This window comes from Crassostrea angulata, chromosome 3 (genome assembly GCF_025612915.1).
Source record: "Crassostrea angulata isolate pt1a10 chromosome 3, ASM2561291v2, whole genome shotgun sequence".
NCBI classification, from domain to species: domain Eukaryota; kingdom Metazoa; phylum Mollusca; class Bivalvia; order Ostreida; family Ostreidae; genus Magallana; species Magallana angulata.
Genome location: NC_069113.1, coordinates 54,801,347 through 54,822,170, shown reverse-complemented (window position 1 = coordinate 54,822,170; position 20,824 = coordinate 54,801,347). Strand labels below are relative to the sequence as shown.

Below are 20,824 nucleotides of genomic sequence, written 5' to 3'. Positions count from 1 at the left end.
CATATAACTTTGTATAACAAGAATATGTTGATTAATAATATGACAGAAATCATTCATATTATAGCATATTTAACTTTTGTTTTAATACAAATACGCATTTATTGCTGTTGAGAATGCATGCATGCTGTGAGAACATTGGAGCTTGGCAAGAGTGATAAGAAGATAAAGCTAAAATTACTCAACCCCCCCCCCCCCCCTTTTCCGAACTTCCCGTACGAGGAATTGGGGGGGGGGTATTGTTGTAACTGGTTTAACAAAGGATTTGTTTTAAAGATCACACATTATATAATATTACATGCATGACTGGCAACATTTTATTCATTTGTCCATTCATTCATTTATATTTTTTTATTGGCGCGGGGGGGGGGGGGGGGGGGCTCAAAATTTTTTTTGTTATTTTTGTTATTTTACAATATTATTATAAAATTGATATTTACTGTAAAGCAAAATATAAAACTTGATATGTTTTAATAAGTGAAACAATTAATTTTTTTTACATAGATGAATCTAACACCTACTACTAGTGGGCAACAACTTGAAGTGGTAAACAGCAGCTTAAGCAGTGTAGATGCACAACTTACAGAACGTGAAGATGTACTTGGAACAGTAAACAATTCGCTACTTGTAAACATAGTGAATAAAAATCAGACTGAATCAGGACCAAAAGAAACTTTAAGTGCACATGCTACAGATGAGGATTCTTTAAACAGTAGCAATGACACGTCAGAAGATTTGTATAACAGCTTGCATTGCTCTACATCTGTGGAAGAGTGTGTCAATGTCACCATTTCTAGTAATGTTGAAGATGAACAGCATCAACAAGTTGAACAGCATGGTCAAGATGAAACAATGAATTGTGCCGAAACAACTAGTGCTTTTGATGAACAGTTTGATGAAATATTAACTGCCTTTAATGAAGAGGCAAAGTTAAGGGACAGTGATTTGTTGGCAAATGAGGATGATATTTCTTCTACATATGCTGAATATGATGGAATAGAAGTAGAACATATAGGACAAATAATTTCAGATGAAATTTTGCAAACCTGTTCTAAAGAAGAAGAGGAGAAAGTGTTCAATGATGGTGAAATCCCTTTATTTGAAAACTCCCGTCACTCGGTTGGTGTAGTTGTGTTGCTCATATGTTGTTTCATCATAAGATTTCGCCTACCTGATGAGGCAGTATCTTACTTGCTAAAGTTTATGGCTTGTATTCTACCACATGGCAACCGACTGATGGGTACTTTATACCATTTTAGAAATTTTATTAAGAAATTCACATGTGATGCCTTACCAAACATAATATATCACTGCAATTATTGTTATACAGTGGTAGAAAAACAGAGTAAGCAATGTCCATCATGCCAAAACACCTTGACTCAATCTGGAGCAATGGCTTATTTCTTACAAATTAAATTAGTGTCTCAATTAGCATCTCTTTGGAAAAACCCCGATTTTTGCAACGCTGTCAGAAAGCATAGATTTCAACATTACAGAAACAATGTAAATAGTAAATTAAGGGACATATATGATGGCAATTTGTATAAAAAATTCTTCGAAAATAATGGAATTCTTAGTAATGAAAACAATTTATCATTTTCATTAAACACTGATGGTGCACCTCTTTTCAAATCTTCAAGTGTAAGCATTTGGCCTGTGTATATGCTAGTCAATGAACTCCCCATTTCTCAGCGAAAACGACGGCAGAATGCATTGCTTTATGGCGTTTGGATTTCCAACAAAAAACCACAAATGTGGTCATTTTTTAAACCACTCTTTGATGAAATACAATATTTAGAATTAAGTGGACATAGATTTTCTGACAATGAAGGCAACAGTTTTTTATGCAAATGCATTCTTTTAACATGTACATGTGATCTACCAGCAAGAGCACTTGTGTATAATTGCAATCAATTTAATGGAGAATACAGTTGTTGGTTTTGCTTACAAAGAGGAGAAACATACAAACATGAAACAGGGGGAATTTCTCATATATACCCTTATGATGAGGCAAATCCAAAAGGCCCACCCCGTAGCAGGGAAACTATCAACAGAGATGTACAATCTGCTGTTGAGAAAATCTTAAAAAATGAATCAAAATGTACAGTTAATGGGCACAAAGGAAAGTTTTGGTTCATGTACTTAAAATATTTTGATCCTGTCAAAAGTTGTGTTATCGACTACATGCATGGTGTTTGTTTGGGTACTGTTAAACAATTGCTTACTCTATGGTTTGATAAGAAAAACAAATCAAAAGATTTTTCATTCTTTCATTTAAGGAGTCAAATAAATGATATGTTAAAAACCATAAAGCCTGCAATTTTTGTGACACGAATACCCAGGTCAATTGACGAAATAGCTCACTGGAAATCCTCAGAATACAGAAACTTTTTGCTGTATTGGGGCATTCCAATTCTTGAGGGAATACTTTCTAGACCTTACTTTGTCCATTTTTGTTTATTGGCTAGATCAATATTTATTCTTTCAAAAGAGGGAATTAGCAATCAAGAGTTAGAATCAGTTGAACAAGCACTGCTCCTTTTTGTAGAACAGTATCAACACTTGTATGGAGAACAATATTTAACTTTAAACCAGCATCAGTTAGTTCATCTTGTTGATTGTGTACGAGACACAGGGCCACTGTTTGTAAATAATTGTTTTATATTTGAAGATCTCAATGGTTTTATTATCAAACATATTCATGGTACGCAAGGGGTTGATACACAACTGTTAAATATTATAAATATGTTAAAGGTACCTCCAATTATGTACAATATTTTTTTGAAAGAAAGTGCAGATGAACAAGTTGTCTCATTGTACAATGAATTAACTGACAGTGTCACAGGACGGCACAGGTATGAGCATGAGATAGAGGATGGGATAAGGCCAATTGGGAGTGCATATGTGAAAGTGCTTACTCCAACAGAGCAAACCATTGCATGCAAATTTGGAAATACAGAAAAGGAAGTAAATGTTTTTAATAGAATTGATATGTATAGAAAAGGTTTTTATGTATATAGCAAAGAATATGAAAGATTACAAAAAAGGCAGCAAAATGTTATAACTTGTTCTTTAGGAGGAGCAATGGAATTTTGTTCAGTGGTATCATTTTACCAATGCTTTAGAAGAAATAAGGTACCTATAAACTTAGCTTTAGTAAATTACTTTAAGAAGATACAGTCTGTTGGGTGTGTGTGGCAAGTAGAATGCCAAGATCAACTGGACATGATTCCCATATCATGTATTATGAATGTAAATAATATTATAAATGTATATGGGAAGACATACATTTGTCCATCTCCAAACCGATATGACAGAGATTAATATAACATACCGGTATGTACTGTACTATAGATATAGAATTGTACAGTAATGACCAGAAATGTTGAATAAATTTGTACAATCATGTATTTATTTTATCATTTGTTCTGAAGAGTATATAGAATCATTGCTGTATAAAGAAATGATCGATAGCTGAAAACCAAAAGTTTAAGTGTGCAGTATATACAGCTAACCATTTTTTCTATTAAAAATGGTTCGGAAAAGAAATGGGAGGAAAATGGCAAACCTGAGCAAAGAGGATGATCAAAATAGCATTTTCTCCCCATTTGCTCAAGTGAATGGAAAATAAATGGTGTGAATTTACCATTTAAAAAGAATTTCTGGGAAAAAATGGTTTCTAAATGGTTGTGAGGAAATGGTTTTAGAGAATCATAAGCTAGAGAAATGTAGAAAAAATGTTTTAGAAATGAAAAATGGACAGAAAATGCTGTCTGAATGGAAATAAAATGGAAAAATGCCATTTTCTTTTGCTATGGGATACCCCCAACGTCAGTGTCCAGACCTGTTTAAAGTTTTTGGTGCAGGTCCTGTATCTAAGCTATTACTTGTCCTGTCTTCACTACACTTGCATGAATGATGCATGTGGACTTCTTTTGGACTTGATAGACTTGAATGCTGAATCTGAGCCATAGGCTTTGGATGTTGGATGGGGTTAAAGTTTTTGGAGCAGGTGGCTTTGATGCTTATATCTTGGTTACTACTTAGTTACTACTGGTCCTACCTTCACCAAACTTGCATTGTTGGTGGGTCCTACGATACTGCTGCACCTGACAAGCTTGAATGCTGAATCTGAGCCATAAGGGTCAGATGCTGGAGGAGGATTAATTTTTTGAAACAGGTCACATGTTTATATAGATAATAGTACTTTTTCAAACTTGTATGGTTGATTTTACTATATAAATTTATCACAGAGGTAGCTTCAGATACAAGCCTAATCTCCATTAGTAAAAGTGTTTAAAAAACCTCCTATCTCACTCAAACTTGCTTGATGGAAATGTTTGTTGTTAAATGATAAAACATGATTCCTATAAATAGTTCTGTATAATACAGGGTTGTCTCTAAAAATTGAAGTAGAAGGGAGAAATAAAAAAGTAGAAGGGGATCTAAAGGTCTAGCTTATAGCTAGATTGTGTTTGAAATGCAATAATAGCCGGGTAATTACGTCACTTTAGGCAGGGGAATTCCCCGCCTCCCGGGTCTTAGAGACAACCCTGATAATATGATACACTATTGTATTATTTGCAACAATATTCTCTAATGATATAATATGATATTGAAAAATATAACATGTATATGATATGATATTGTATCAATTTTTTTGTTTATCATGATATGATATTGTTTCATATGGTATTGTAATATATGATATAATATTGTATAATATGATTTTTTTTAATAATATTATTATATATGATATTTTATCAAATGATAATGTATTTTATCATATGATACAATGTTGTAGCAAATCTAAATGTATTTTGTGATACAATGTTATATTAAATATCACATATACATCATATATAACATACAATATCAAAATTTATAATTTGATATTGTACTATCATACAAAATAGTGCCATATTTTACAAAATTGTAATGTCATGTGATAGGATATTGATTATTTGATATAAAATTGTGTCATATGATATGAGATTGTATTATGTTATATGTTAGGAATAAGGGATCATTTTTTAAGTATTATGAGGTGATAATTTCGGTAGTGGCATGATCAAATCCAATAAAGCCCGAAGGCTTTATGATAGATTTGATCACGCCCCGACCGAAATTATCACCTCATAATATTAAAGAATGATTCCTCATTACTTGTATTTATATAATTTTAAGCCATTATATGATTGAATATTGAAATATGAAAAGGCAAACCCCACTGGCACCCCAATTATACGCCATTTGAAGTTATGGGTTATATAGTACAAAATCAATATGTAGTGTTATCACAGGCAATGACACAGGAAAATGTAAATATAATATGATAATGAATAACATGATACAATACCATATCATATATATATATCAGTAGAAAGGAATATTTCATGATCATTGTCATGACAAATTATCTTGCTAATATATATATATATATACATATATATATATATTTAGTTTAACATGATACAATACCATATCATATTATATGAAACAATATGTCTTGATAAGATGTATTATATGACACAATATTGTATAGTTTCATAGCACAATATTGTATTTTATAGTAGTGTATTGATAAACATTGTATCATACAACATTGTATGATATTTTTATTTGATTTTCATACAGTATTGTATCATTTATACACAATATTGTGTCCAACCACACTGCTGCAGTATCCAAATATCTATTAATTATGATTTTCATATAATATAATCAAATTGGCGTAATGCCTTGTCTAGGTGAGCTTTGTAATCTCTAATTACCTTTAAGTTTGTTTTGTTAAGGGATTAGCAATACCGAGACAATACCACATCCTGGTTTGGGGGGTTTCACACATTTCAAAAATTTCTTAGCAACCACCTGAAGAAAAAAAATCAATAGCCCCTCCTGATAGACAATGCAACTTTTATGTCCCCCTTTAAACAAGGAAGGGCATATTTCTTTGCTGCTGTCGCTCTGTCCACCAACAGTTTCTGTTCAATTTCTTCGTAGAGGTTGCAGAAATTGAAATTTGGTATACAGATTTATCAAAACAATATCTATATATATATAACTGTTCATAAAGACCAGCTCTTAAATTTTTTTAAATTTGTACCAGCAACAAATTTTAGACAGTAAATAGCGCCAGATATTTTCACAAAGATTGGAAGTATTCCATGGATTTACTTTTTGCTCTGACTTAAATATCTGTTTTCATTAGATGATTTTATGACATTTTGTTTAGCGATCTTTTTTATAAGATTTTAAAACGTGGTATATGATTTAATTAGCATGTCTGTTCATGTCTCTTACTGTAAATCCATCCATTCCAATTTCATATCACAAGCTCCACTGAAAAAATAAAAGAATAGAAGTGGAAACATTAGAGTATTTTTCTGAGTTACACCATTTATTACCACATGTCAGTCCATTAGACCAACAGATTCCTTGGTACAATTACGCTGAGAATATCTCCACTCTGCTTCTCAACAGTATGTGTGAGGCAGTGTCACCTTCTTAGGTTGTACTTTCACTTTCACAAAGTCCAGTAAACAGATGCACAGATAAATCATCACTATAACGATTCCTCCCAAAATACCCATAGATGTGGATGAAGTACGTGCGTCTTCAGCGCTGGACTTTGTTCTCCTGGTTGACGAAAGTTTGCTCTTAACCACTGTAAGGTCAGCTTGCATCTGAGTTATTTTGGCACTTAACTGCCATGTGGAATATGTTTTGTTGGAACCACATACCATGTGCATAGAGCAAGTACTGTTGAGCTTTGTCACATTGGACAAGGGGAGACCTGATGTTGTAGTGCTGTCAGCTGATGTTGAATGCACAGGATGAGTGACATTTGGATTGGACATTTCTGGTTGAGGGATGTCAAGTGTGGAACTATCATATGGATCAAGGGTTGTTTCTAGTTGAAGGTCATCTGTTGTTGAGTAGATATTGGTTATGTTTTCTGGTTGGTTATGATTGGGAGCTTGACAAATAGTATTCCTTTGTGTTGGGTAACAACTTAAATCATTCCATGCCTGAAGTGAAGCTATAATTTCCACACACTGTCCATCTCCATTTGGTTCCAACCCATCCCAATATGTCTCTGTTAGGTCTGATCCATCAAGCCACTGAAATACAGGTACAGCAGGTGAAGACCAAGGGGTCTGAGACGGAGAAAATGTAGATGTCAACCCAAGGACATGGCTAAGTTGTGTAGTGTATCCAGGAAGTGTTGTTGATTCAGAAAGAGTTGTGGTGTATGCAGGAAATGGTACGGAAGCCAGGTAAATCCAAGCACTTTTCTTTCCCACGGAGCCCATGAATAAGGAAAGCTGACTGAGTTCTAGGCTGTTTTTAGGCATAGCCATTGTGGTGTTGATATCGGAGCAGAGTTGAGCTGAGGTGATAAAATCTCCTGTTATCTTCATGTCTCTATAACAGAATGCCCAATCAGCTTCACCCATCCATTCGGGATGGTCTGGGCACGAGGAAGCAGAAAAAGTATGGAGTCCCAAAATCATGATATTCCACAAGTACTGCATTATATTGAGTCAGGCCAACTTGCTCACTTGTTCAGCTGGCTATACCAGCAACTTTTTTACCTGAAACATCCTATATCCATAAAAGGTTTTGAATTGTCATACAAGTGACGTTTGTTTTGTTTGTTCAGGGTATTTCACTTTGTAAACAAAAGCACGGCAAAGTTTGAATTGACCAGCAGAAAAGACCCATTGTTATCACTCAGGAAATCATCCCATTAACTGAAGAACGACACAAATATTTAGAATTATTGACCAATGACATTGATCTTCAGTTATTTACCAGCCTTGGACAAGCTGATGGTCAGGAGCCTCAGTAAATAAATCTGAATGGAGTAGCTCAGTAAATCCAGCCAACTTTGAACTATAACCTTGAACTATATGCACTGACTGTACCTTCTTTAATGTGTTTTTGATTGAGTTTTAATGATAGTACATCACAACTTTTTAATAAGGTTGGACAGAGCAAAGCAAATATAGGATTCTTGATACATAAACAGTGATGAAGACCTCAACCTCGGACAATTTAGGGATATCTAAGTTCAGCTAAAATATTTCAGACCAATTACTGAAATAATTTACGATCAAAAGATATTTGAAATTAGATGCAGGATTGATGTTGTAGTACATATAATTTTAGTGTTTTCAATTGAGTGTATTTTCTTACTTGTAACCATGTCCCAAAATATGACTTTCAGATATTTCCAAATGATAAAATTCAAATTGGTAAAAAAAACAACCCAGAATATAGAATGAATTATGATTGATTTTTTTTGCCAGTCTTTTCTTTATTTTGAATGATAAATAAAAATTTAAACTATTGAATGTAATTTTTGGGAGTTGATTTTAATCAACTCTCCTATGCACTTACTCGGGCAAAGCGAAAGTGAAACAGTGTTTGGACCTTAGAACAAATCAATACCGCCGACAACACTTAGTTCTTGAAAATAATCGATAAATTTGATGCTATGTATTCTGAAGCATTGTTTTTCAAGAAATCTTATTTATTAATACTATGAAAATAGTAAGATTTTGAATTGTACAAACAGTTTAGATATTTTTTAAAGTCGTATGTATTCCTACGCTAGAGTTCAATGTAGTCTCGTTCAACCAGACGCTTGGCTGTCTTCGTTAATATCCGACAAAACAGAGTCTCTCTTGCTTGTCGGAGATAAACAAGACAGCCAAGCGTTTGGTTGAACAAGACAGAGTTCAATCTTGCATGGATCCATACAATTTCTCAGAAATATTTCGATTACTGATACTACTTGCCATGCAAAATCACAGATCATTGATTTTGAATAAATGATAATAGATAAAATCAACTCCCGTCAGTACTTCAGTACTTTGATTTAATATTGAGTCATGTGCAAAATGTCAACTAATGACAAATGAAGTTTAAATTTTCCTCTCAATACTAACAAGAAATTCTGACACAATAGTGATTATCTCTGTTGCAACATGATTGCCTGTTGAGTCAGTTAAATGTGTATGTTTGCATTTCAATGTGATGCAAGAAATAAAAAAAGTTTTTGCATCTTATGTTCTCTGTAGATAACAAGATGACAGCCTTGCATGTCTATTATGAATGCATTTATAGATTGGATTTACATTTTAGAGAGAGTCCAAATGTTCAGGGAAATGCCATTCTATCCTTGAGTGGGCTGGTACTGGCTTCACAAAGATACTGGACTAACCTTGACAAAGAATCTCAAGGTCAGATAGATAATGTCAAGGACTTCCAGAGCCAGTCGCACTGGGCAACGGTTGTCATGGATACTCTGATGTCACTGATGGATGTAACCTTTCAACCTGAGGGACACATCCTGGGACTGTGCCAACAGGTTTGTGTTTACTGTGGAATCATTAAAATTCGTCACGGCCAATTTTTGTGGATTGCTTAAATTTTACAGGTTCGTTGGGAAGTAATTTCGTGTATTATCTTTTACCTACAAAATAAATATTACTTTATAACCCTAATTTATCTACTTGTGGAGGATGTTATTTCGTGGATGAAAAGTACCCACGAATTCCCCGAAAAATGAGCCACCACGAAATTTAATGATTCCACAGTAATTTAGAAAAACAAAGATTTTTCATTGATAAATTTTTTGGAATGTTATATACATTGTACATGATGTATATGTATGCAAGCCAAATGAAGAGAGACAATGTGGGCATGGGCATGGTTAGACTAGGATAAATACATAGTGGCTCATTACAGTCACAATAGATAATCACCAACAACTCTTCAACAATTAATATTTGTTGCAGAACTATTTCAAGTTTTGGAAATCATAGGCCTATACTAATATTTATCAAACTTTAAATTATCATTTCTTTATGGGATAAGATCAACATTTTTTAAGAATAGTGAAAAATAAAGAAATTAAGATTTTCAGATATCAAAATTTGGATGTTTGAATAAATATTAATTATTATAGAAGCTTTTTTATTGGAAAAGTATTGCATTCTGCACATGTAAGTATTTGTTGTTCACATAAACATTACATAGCTTTTTTTAATAGAGGACAAAGGATGATAGAATGACCTCTAGTTTCCTGGCCCAAGCTTCTGCTGTCTTGGCACTTTCCCAACTGACACCTGTTATAATCAATCTGGATGTGAACAGGATTTTTGGAATTTTGGAAATTTTGATAAAATGGTTACCAGGACAACCAGAGGCTCCAGAAGCACCTGTCCTGCAGACTGCCTATGGTCTTGGGCTGGGTGGACTTCTGGAAAGACTGTTTGAGGAACATTTCCTGGAAACATGTGGATCAAGGGTATATATCCAGTACCTTTAAATTTCAGAGAGAAAAATAACAATTTAGCAGAGAGAAAATTAGTTAATAGACTGTCACAATTTATATCTAATTATTGATTGCATAAGAATTTAAGTGCTATAAAACCATGCAATGTAAATGTAAAGGCCCCAAGATCTTAAAGCAGTTTAAAAGTTATACTCTAAATCAAAATTTGTTCATCACACCACATATTTATTAAGGTAGATTTGGGATTTGTCCATGTCGTGAATTACTATTTATTGAAATAAAAAATAAAATTAGGTGTAATTTCATAAATACCGGTAGTTTCTTTCCTAAAGTCACCTAACAGCGTAGTGTAGTGGTTTAATAATTTGTAATCATTGGTTAATCATTCTTTTGGTATGTCAGTAATTCATTTGTTAATTCTATTACAACATTGTTTATTTTGCAAAACAAAGTCAATAAATAAAATATTGAGTTTACCATGTGCACATGCATATTTATGTGATTTTACAGGTAGTTGAGGATTCCTTTGCATTAATGAAATAAATCGAAAAAAAAATCAATGGATTTAGTAATTTTGAAAAAATTTCAACTAGTAGAATTGTTAATCTCTTAAGACTTAGTGAAATATTGCTGTAGCTTCAACCGAACTAAATAAACAATTGATCAGCAATCAAATTTTGCATGAATTAAATGGATAAAATCAAGTAAACATTTTATCATTTGAGGGATACATATTTTTGATTAAAAGCTATTGATTATCATACAATAAGGAATAAGCATTTAATCAAAGATTAGATGGGATTATTGTAGATCCACGAAGCAGGTGTCTGTTAGCTATTGTTGTGTGCACCTTGTGGGTATTAATGAGCATGTTTGATTTTTCAACAACACCAGTCCATTACATCATCTAACTCTTTGTAGCATGATTATTGCACCTACATTAGCATGATTATTGCACCTAAATTAATAGACAGGCATTAGCAAAGTTATTGCACCCAAATTTTTAGACAGACATTAGAATGGTTATTGATTTTAACTTGTTTACTAAAACCTTAAATATCAACCCCAGTGATGTGATGGGAGTTGGAAAAATGGCTGATATTTATTCTATTACTTGAAATTCTTTGATGATGATTATAACATTTTGCATTTCATTTGCTTATCTTTGCACCAAAAAATTCTAAGAATATGACAAAAGAAAAGTATGTCAGGTAATATCGTACATTAAAAGTCATTCCTATATTGATTAAAATATTCTTTTTGATAATTAACCCCTCGACTTTTAAATTTCATCATTTAATTTCGTCCTTTTGGTGCTAATGTAACTGATATCGCTCATTGAGACTTTTTGTAAAAAAAAAAAATAGCAAATCTGAATACATAAATTTAACTTAATATCATTAGGCAATTTTTGGCAAATATCTTTTAATTATATAAACTTTGAAATAGATATAGGCATGTAGTGTAATCAATAATTAGTTGAAGTTGGATCTAAAACATCAGTTCTGCCCTGGGTTGACAGCATGAATTTTCGGATGCATTTTCAGAAATTAAAATTTAAGGAATTTTGTATATATCTATGTTTCAGTATTCACCTTGTTTCTGCTTGTTAGTAGATTTAATGGGTTCAGTTAATTCCTTGTTTTATGCGAGTACTTAATTTTGCGATAATACTTTTTTGCTTTTAATCGTTGGATATAGAATTACAAATGCCATTTGTCAGGGAAAAAAAAGCAAAGTTTGAATATTATTGTGAGCTGTGCCTGTTGCAATTTTATGAGTAATTCCTTATGATGACGTCTTTGGCAGATGTTAGTTTAATATATCAAAAATGTTGCCTTCCCAATTACGTATTCAGTTAGTGACAGTTATTGACTTTATCTTCTTGCCATCATGTTTTTGTGGTTCCTTCTTTAATTATTTTTCAATTATCAATATTAATAATGTTTATTGCATGTTTAGCAAGTCCGCTGGGGAGTTTTTGCCAACAACAAATGAACAATACAAACCAAATTATCAGCGTTAATCCGCTTGAGTTATGTTGTCACTGAGTTCAAAATCTGCAGTCTGCAAAATATGTTCACTGTCTCTTGATCAAGCTAATTTTTTAATTTCATGTGCTGTCATTTTTCCCTAAAGATTTATTGTACAAAGCACATAAAAACTTGTTTGTACCAATGCAATGCAACACATATTTGATGCTAAAATAAGAAGAAAAAAAAATTAAACATATTTTTCCATATTACGAAAAAGTGGTTATATACACTTGTTATACTAAGTTTGTGTGACAGTCAATTAATACACCCCAGTGTTACGATAATACTAAAGTAGATCAAATTTTGATAATTTTGTGACAGTGTAGCTGGGCGATTGAACACACTGTATTAATAGTTTGAATGTGTACATTATTAATGAATTGAAAGCTGTAAAATGAATAAACATGGTTTAACACTACATGATCAAAAGTTGAACTTTTTACATTGTTTATATAAAAAAATGTTGATTGTTTTATGTCAAAAGATAGAACTGTTAACCTTAAGCTTGAATCAGTTGAACCCTTCATATAATTAATGCTTCATATTTATTTTTATAAGTGTTGTTCACATTGATCATTTTCTCCATTTCCAAGGAGACGGTACAGGTTTGGAGAGCTCTGGACAATTTGGAGGAGGCATGTTTTACTGGAAGAGAAGAAAGGTAGGACTGGGACTGCTCCCAATCCAGTTACCTAGGTAACCAATCCAAACAATTAACTCTTCACACTACTTAAATCTGATACCACTTATTTGTATTATCTATGGTCTTGAAATATTAATCACATGTTCTACTAATAAACTTTTTGAGCCAGATAACACCACATATAAATACACAATGCATCATTTTTTGTACATAAAAATTTGTTTAGATTTTAAAAGCATTGAGTTTTTATGTTTTGTCACTGGTTTCACTTCTAGCTAAGGCTCCCCTGAGATGAAGGCTCGAGTAAAACTTTCTAAACATATTGTGTCTGGAATATGTGGTTCTCTATTAATTTGAAATTGAATTTCCATCATCTTCTGTATATATGTATTATAACCATTGAAACTAATTTAGATGGAAGATAGTTGATAGTGGGAAGAACCATACTGCTAACTTTGGGATCAGAAACAAACCACTATACAGGGGTAGGCGTGGTCAGTTACTTTTCTCAGTTGGACAGCGTTTCTCATGTGAGCAATCTGGCCCATGGGCCTCTTGTTTTGTTTAGCTGTGGGTGTCTTTTGGGCCTGGGTCTTGCTGTATCATCCCTGTGTACTGATTCCAAGACGGAAGCTCGGGCCCACGTTCTCTCGGTTCTTGACAAGCTGCAGTCTTGTTGGCAGTCATCTCAACCATTGGATCAAGCTCACGAGGTGAGGATATCTGATTGGTTGTTAAAGTAATGTCATTGCTCTGGTATTGCTGTAGAGCATTGGCTGAAGGATCAAAGTCTGCTTCAATTTACTGCTAACACTGTACTAAATGACTAATAACAACTTTTTGATCTCACATTTGAAAAACGTAATATTAAAAAGATGTCAGTAACATTCAAAGATTAAACATTAAGCTCTGTTTCATGTTACAAGCTAACATGCAATTCCTAAGAATACTCGACGTTTGGCGTAGAACCATTTTAACAAAAGCTTTGACATTGGATAGTTGTGTCAAACAGTAATATGATGTAGGCCTGTCTATTTGTCTATTTCATTGCTGGCCACTTAGCCATGGCTCTTGAAACCAACAAGATTTGTCTGACTTCTGAGCTAAGACTACACAACTGGTGCATATTTCCAGTATCTTAGTATCTTAGTCAACAAAAAATTAAATTTTAGAGCCATCTTTATAATTAGTCAAAATGTATCCAGTTCCATTGATTAGTAATGGAATTTTACAATGACAGCCTGTAGAGTGAAAAAGTCAGAAAGTTTTACGCAATTTTTAAAAATGAAAAAATCAATGCAAGTCACAAACCATAGATTAATGGTTGTTGAAGAAACTGAATGAGCAGTTGGGCTGTAGGCTGTCTATATCAACCTGCTTAATGCAGTGTTTAATCACACAGCTAGAACATATGATACCATTTTAGCTCTACACATTCATATCTATGCTCTTCCTTTCAGACAGTACTTTTAACAAATGAAATGTTTTATTGGACGAGAAGCTGTAAAACATTTAGGCCAATTACCAGTGGAAACAACGACCTTGTAAAAAATATTCAGCAGCTGTATAGAATTTGGAGGGGATGGCTGTCATTAGGTTCTTAAGGCAGTTAATTTTTTTCCAGAAAAAGAAATTTCAAAAAAAAAAAAACCAGAAGCATAAAAAGAAAATTTATTTATGAATATTAATAGATATATTGTTTTTTTTTTTGGCCATTCATAGCGAGCATTAATAACTGCAGTAATGGGGTCACATGATTGGTTAAAAAAATTATCATTTAAATTCATATGGCAAAGCCTTTAGAGAAATGTTACAAAAAATATAACGATATCCAATCTATGTTTTTTTTTTTTTTTTAATGAATCCTGATTTTAAGTTTCTCTAAAATGTAGTTCCTTGACAGATTACTAGTGAGTATGAACCATATAAATGGTGCAAATTTATAGTCTGGATACACAGGTGAACAAGTATATTATTAACTGTTATGCTTGAATCTAAAGATTTCAAATTTCTGATACCCTGAAGCAAAGGTGTACTAAGTCTGCATTTGGGGTTTACAATGTTTAGACACATTAAGCATATTTTAGAGAATTTAGAAATGAAATAAGAGTTCCTTTAAATATCATAACTCAGGTGGCCAAAGTGGTCCATGGGCCTGGGCCACTTTTTAATCTCGTATGCAGAACAGCAAAACAGCTAGTCTTAAGGGGGCTGGGGGGTGTGGCTGCTATTTTAGACAATATTGGTCTTCTTTAAAAGAATTGTCCATATGAAAATGATAAAATTTATATCAAAATATATGGCATTTTTCTGTACCAAATAGTAGTTGACAGCTTCAGAAATCAAAATAAAATTTACAGCTAAATCTGATGGTTTTTATATTAATATATTATATTTCAATGTGTGATGAAAGTGACCTTTGGTGCAGTTGTTATATAAATGTCTGACACTTTGGTTTTTGTAGATAATGGCTGTAGACTTGGCTCTGATTTCTAGCGTTGCCTTCAACAGCAACATTATATCATCTGACAGAGTGTTGTCCACCGTGAGCCAAGTAGTCGCAAGTCAAACAGAGGCACCTAAGGTGATTATCAGAAGCATCACAACATGTTTTTTTTTAATGTATGTTATACCTCATTGTTGTCTTGAGATAGGTTAGAAAAGGAAAAACAAGAGCAGGAAATTCCCTTATAACAGCTACATGTGTCCTTAGATGTGAAGTTTTATGAGTAGGTTAGAGAACAGTTGATTTATCACCTGCAGGAAACAGCCATGCTTTAAGAGGGCTGGAGAGTCTTGGCCATTCTTAGGTTATATTTACCTCCTAATGTAGAAGAGCTCTGTATAATGATATAAGATAATACCCAGAATTCAAAGCTAAAATATTAAGATGTTTTCTTTACTTAATGTTATTTATATATTTAGATATCACATGTCAAAGTTTAAGGCAGATCTGACATTTTTGTTTTTGTTGACCACCAGCCTCCTAAATATACCTGCTGAAGCTAGTTCACTGACTCCATATGGAAATATTAAAAGGATGTAAATACTGCCCTCCCTCCAGAATTCTTGTTAGGGTCTTGTCAGGGAGCTCAACTGTCCATTTGTCTCTTTTTGCAAGAAGATAACAAGACTTCAATAATTTTATTGCCTCCATGTTCAAAACTTTAAGGTACTAAGACTCTTACTTTTTAAGACACTGTTACAAGATGACGATTTAAAAGTTTATTAAATTGTTTGTATCAATCAAATTGGTTTAATATTGTCATAGCTCAGTGGTTAAAGTGATCTGCTGATCATGAGTTTGAATTACTGCGGGGCTTTTGTTCATATTTTCTTTCAGAATTAAACTTTTGAAAATCATAATTATTTTTATACAACTGCATATTTTTTCACCAATTTGATTCATATACTTCTTATGCATCATGCTGTCTATCACAATCAAGTTATTTTCTGCTGATTGAGAAACTATTTCAAGGTGTATTAAGCCACCTTAACCAAAGTAGGGAGACATAAATTGATTGATGCTTGTCTGTACACTTTTATTGTGATGCAATAATTGAATTATTTCCTTGTAATTCAAACTCATTGCTGGTTTTTTTCTTACAAATTGTATATTTTTTATGGAATTTGGTAGTTATTAAAGCTAGTAGTAAATATATAATACATCTTGACTTTACATTCACTACGAATATCTGCAGTTGCTGTAAAGACATAGTGGCAAATTTCAGGGGTTGCAGATTGTACCAATGTCAATCCTCTTTGGTATGGGAATGTAGTTTGCTCTACGTACAGTTTGTATTGAAAATTTTGGGACTTTGCTCTGGGGTTCAGGATTTACTATTTGCACATATGTAATTTTTGTTATTTGTGCAATTGTTGTTTTGCTACAGAGTTCTGGGATTGCTGTAGCAGCAGGCCTACTGTTATACCACCTCTCTAAGGCAGGACTATCCACTGTTACAGAACAACAGGCACTGCTGCACCAAACCTGGACCAGGAAACTGAACTCACAGGTAAGTTATCACCTTAAGTGACAGGTGTCAGAACTTACAGGTAAGTTATCACTAAGTGACAGGTACCAGAACTTACAGGTAAGTTATCACTAAGTGACAGGTGTCAGAACTTACAGGTAAGTTATCTCCTTTAGTGACAGGTGCCAGAACTTACAGGTAAGTTATCACCTTTAGTGACAGGTGTCAGAACTTACAGGTAAGTTATCACCTTTAGTGACAGGTACTAGAACTTACAGGTAAGTTATCACCTTTAGTGACAGTTGCCATAACTTACAGGTAAGTTATCACCTTAAGTGACAGGTGTCATAACTTACAGGTAAGTTATCACTAAGTGACAGGTACCAGAACTTACAGGTAATTTATCACCTGAAATGGGATGCTGACTTAGTAATTTGCTATAATGGTATTTTGATTATACTTATGTTGTGCTGCTGCTGGAGCAAATATAAGTTATTATTGATTTACATATATAAAATTTAAAAAAAAGCATTCCAAAAAGTTATTTAGTTAAACTTTAATCACATCCACTTAGGTTAATTCCATTTTATTGGAGTTAGAGAAACTAAAGTAGACCGCCCCACACATAAAAGTCAGTTGTAATTCATCTTTTTTAATGTGTGATGACAAGGGTTTGACAAAATCCAATTGTATGATTAGTGACCACTTTCTGTGCATGTAACACAGACATTGAGTCCCAGGGTTGAGGCAGAATCAAAGAAACGGTGTTAGTGGGGCTTAATTATGTAAACAGCGACAGAGGATTGATCAGGATTCAACGGATCATACACTTTTTTGGTCCTTTGAAACAAGAGTAAATAAACGAAATAATTTAATAGAGAAAACTGAAACCTAAGTTTTGATTTCCCAGTGGAGTTTGGCTAGCTTGACGTTATTTTCTTGTGCTGACATGATACATGAAAAGTTTCATGAATTTATGATCAACTTTATGAAGTTTAGAAATCATGTTGCATGCAAGCCAGTGTTGATGATATTTACCAATCCTTTGATACAATATTGACATACAGCATCCTTGTAAGATTTCAACTGAATTCTGTGGAATTTGATATATGGACAAATATGTTTGAAATGGTGTATAGAAGTATGAATTATTCTGTTGTAATTCTTTCGTTTATGTAATTATGCTTTGTCAATATTTTGATTAATGACTTTGCAGCATCCTATGTAATACATTTTCCAAAAGAATAATTGCTGAAGGAGCAAGCAAAGCTCACAAACAAGATGTTTTTGACATGCCCTCTTCTCATTTTGTAAACGCTTAAGTATTGAATGCTTATTTTGGATGTCGTTGTTCTGACAACACTCCAAGGCTGTGCAGACAAATTGAATAACGTATGTTAGCAGGGTGTTTGTCTGCACAGATGTTTGAATTTATGTAATTTTGTAATTATGACAAAGAGTTGCATTGAAGTTCCCCTGTTATATATATATATATATATATATATATCAGAAACTAGTTTGCAGGGTTCTTGAAATCTTTTTTCCACTGTCAGTCGATCATTTTGACTTTCTATGAGTCTAAACATTTTCAATAAAAAGATGAAAAACCTACATGTATATTTGAATATTATTATCATATTTTATTCTCGACTTTCATTTTCAAAACAAACCTTCTAATTTCTCTCATTTTTACCGTAATTGATCTTATTTCTCCTAACTTTCACATTCTGGAACCTGATAATTTCATTCTTATTTATCACTTTATTAATTATTTTAATTTCCTTCCCTCTCTCAATATCAACTTCCCCTTGTTCTCTCTTTCTCATTCTCTTTCTGCACATCTCATGTCACTAGGGCTCGGTTGACAGATAGTGGAGTTCTTATTATTTCCTGAAAAAATAAATGACTACGTTGGGATTTTTGTGTGTATTTCTGTGTATTGCAATAAAAACATTCACTAAAAACCCTGTTTCTGTGTATGCAATGTACATTGAAAAAACGTAACAAGACAACGCCATCTTGGATTTATAGGGGGCCTTCAGTTCACGCTATGTTTTAAACAAGTTCTCCAATTTCTCCAATAATTTCTGACAAAAATCTAGGTTGGAAAATGATTGAAAGTCTTAATTCTATCGTCTGACTACATCTGTTAGCCGCATTATAAACGCACCGTATCAATATGTACGAAATACTTGCCAAACTTATCGAAAGCAATGGAAGTAATAATTACTGAGGTGTTCCGAAAATGTATGATAAGTCTATTGAGAGCGGGAAAAAAATGGGTAAAACTTCTTTAGGTTTATCGTATGCGTTCCGATCTCCTCAGTGATAACACGCAGGGTTTTCATCATATTTCTATTGCTTTTGTATGATATTTAGTTATATTTTCACAAGTTACTTTGTCCATATCTACTGGTCATTTGGACTGACAGCCAACCTCAAGTAATTGGTCCTTGGTTATTTTTATTGATCTTGCCGACAGGACCGAAAGATTTCAAGAATTTGGAGTTTGTAGGAGGCAAGACACATCCTACCTCTGTGAGTAATGCGTCCCAAAAATGGATACAGTGCCCAACATTGGATAATTAATCATCTCAAGAACTCCAGTGCTTCAATCTTTAACTACTCACGATGTTGAGCAAACTCAGTTTTTTTTCGAATTTTACACACCCAGAACTTAAGATCAGACGACATGTTCCTCGAGCACGATAAACATTTTCCATATTTTTAATGGCCTGATAATATACCAAATAAAATTATTATCATTTTCAAAGGGTTTAAATGTTATATACAGTATGTTTATGCCAAAAATTTATATCGGCATTTCAAGAGTATTTTCAATAAGATTATAGGAAATCGCATACTCTACTATCTGCACGCCTCTAATATCTTGCACAAATGCCTGGTAAGGTACCTTAATTTTTTGCAAGAAAGCTTGTTAAAGTACTGGAAGCAAAAAAAAATTCTTGGAATAAGTTATATAAAATTGAGAAAGGTGTCGTCCGACCTAAATACATTGAGAAAATGTAGAAAAAATCTCTACAAGAATTAGCACTGATAACTGTGTCTTAAGTGAGCGATGTGGCCCATGGGCCTTTTGTTTATAATTTTCAGGAGAGTTCAGACCAAGAAAAGATAGCGGCTATGAGTGGACTGCTGGCCTTGGTTGGTTCACACAGACCTCTCACCCCTGTAAGTTTTAAATCCATTAAACAATTTGTTAGACTTGTTAATTTGTTATAACTTAATTCATTATAACTTTGAAAGTTTGCAAGGATTTGTTTGAAATTTTTACTAGAAACTCTATATCTGAGATTTCACTATGATATTTATGTTTGTACTAAACAAATACTGTATTTGTGTGATGAAAAATACTGTGTCTCCTCACTATATCTAATAAAATAAAGACTTCTAAATCAATTTTAAGTTGATCTAGAAAATAATTTCATATACACAAGCATGTAAAAATTATTTTTCTTTGAAAAAGTTTACAGTTTATGAAGCATAAACTGCACAATGGTATAAATGTTTTTCTTGTTTTATAACATATGAAGAAATAAGATCAATTCCTTAAATATTTTCAGTAATATTTTTGTCTCATGCTGGATCAGAAATGTTTACAGTGCAGCATTTGTTTTGTAGACCTCAGGGACGATGTCCTTATCCTTGAGTGCTATAAATGTTGATGAGGTTGTCAAGGTCATACGACAGGTTGTATCTATGGGAGATGACCTTGGTCTCCAGAATTCGGCAGCCTGGATGCTGGGTCAATATCACATGTCAGCGTCCAGTGCTAATGAGAGCAGGGCCAGTGGTAGGTGCTCAATATATATTCACTACCAAAGCCAAATATACTCACAGTAAC

General features: G+C 33.2%; 1 protein-coding gene across 3 annotated transcripts in view; it reads left to right on the top strand.

Moving 5' to 3' along the window:
* Positions 1-20,824, top strand: part of LOC128177037 (focadhesin-like) — a 136,934-nt gene that overhangs the window by 80,935 nt on the left and 35,175 nt on the right. For 2 of the 3 annotated variants that reach the window (XM_052843550.1, XM_052843549.1), the window contains exons 24-31: positions 9,151-9,376; positions 10,061-10,318; positions 12,936-13,003; positions 13,554-13,698; positions 15,450-15,569; positions 16,879-17,001; positions 20,074-20,151; positions 20,602-20,773. In XM_052843550.1, the coding sequence (XP_052699510.1) occupies positions 9,151-9,376; positions 10,061-10,318; positions 12,936-13,003; positions 13,554-13,698; positions 15,450-15,569; positions 16,879-17,001; positions 20,074-20,151; positions 20,602-20,773 (1,190 nt within the window). The remainder of the gene's footprint in view (positions 1-9,150; positions 9,377-10,060; positions 10,319-12,935; positions 13,004-13,553; positions 13,699-15,449; positions 15,570-16,878; positions 17,002-20,073; positions 20,152-20,601; positions 20,774-20,824) is intronic. The other variant, XM_052843551.1, reaches the window with a different exon arrangement.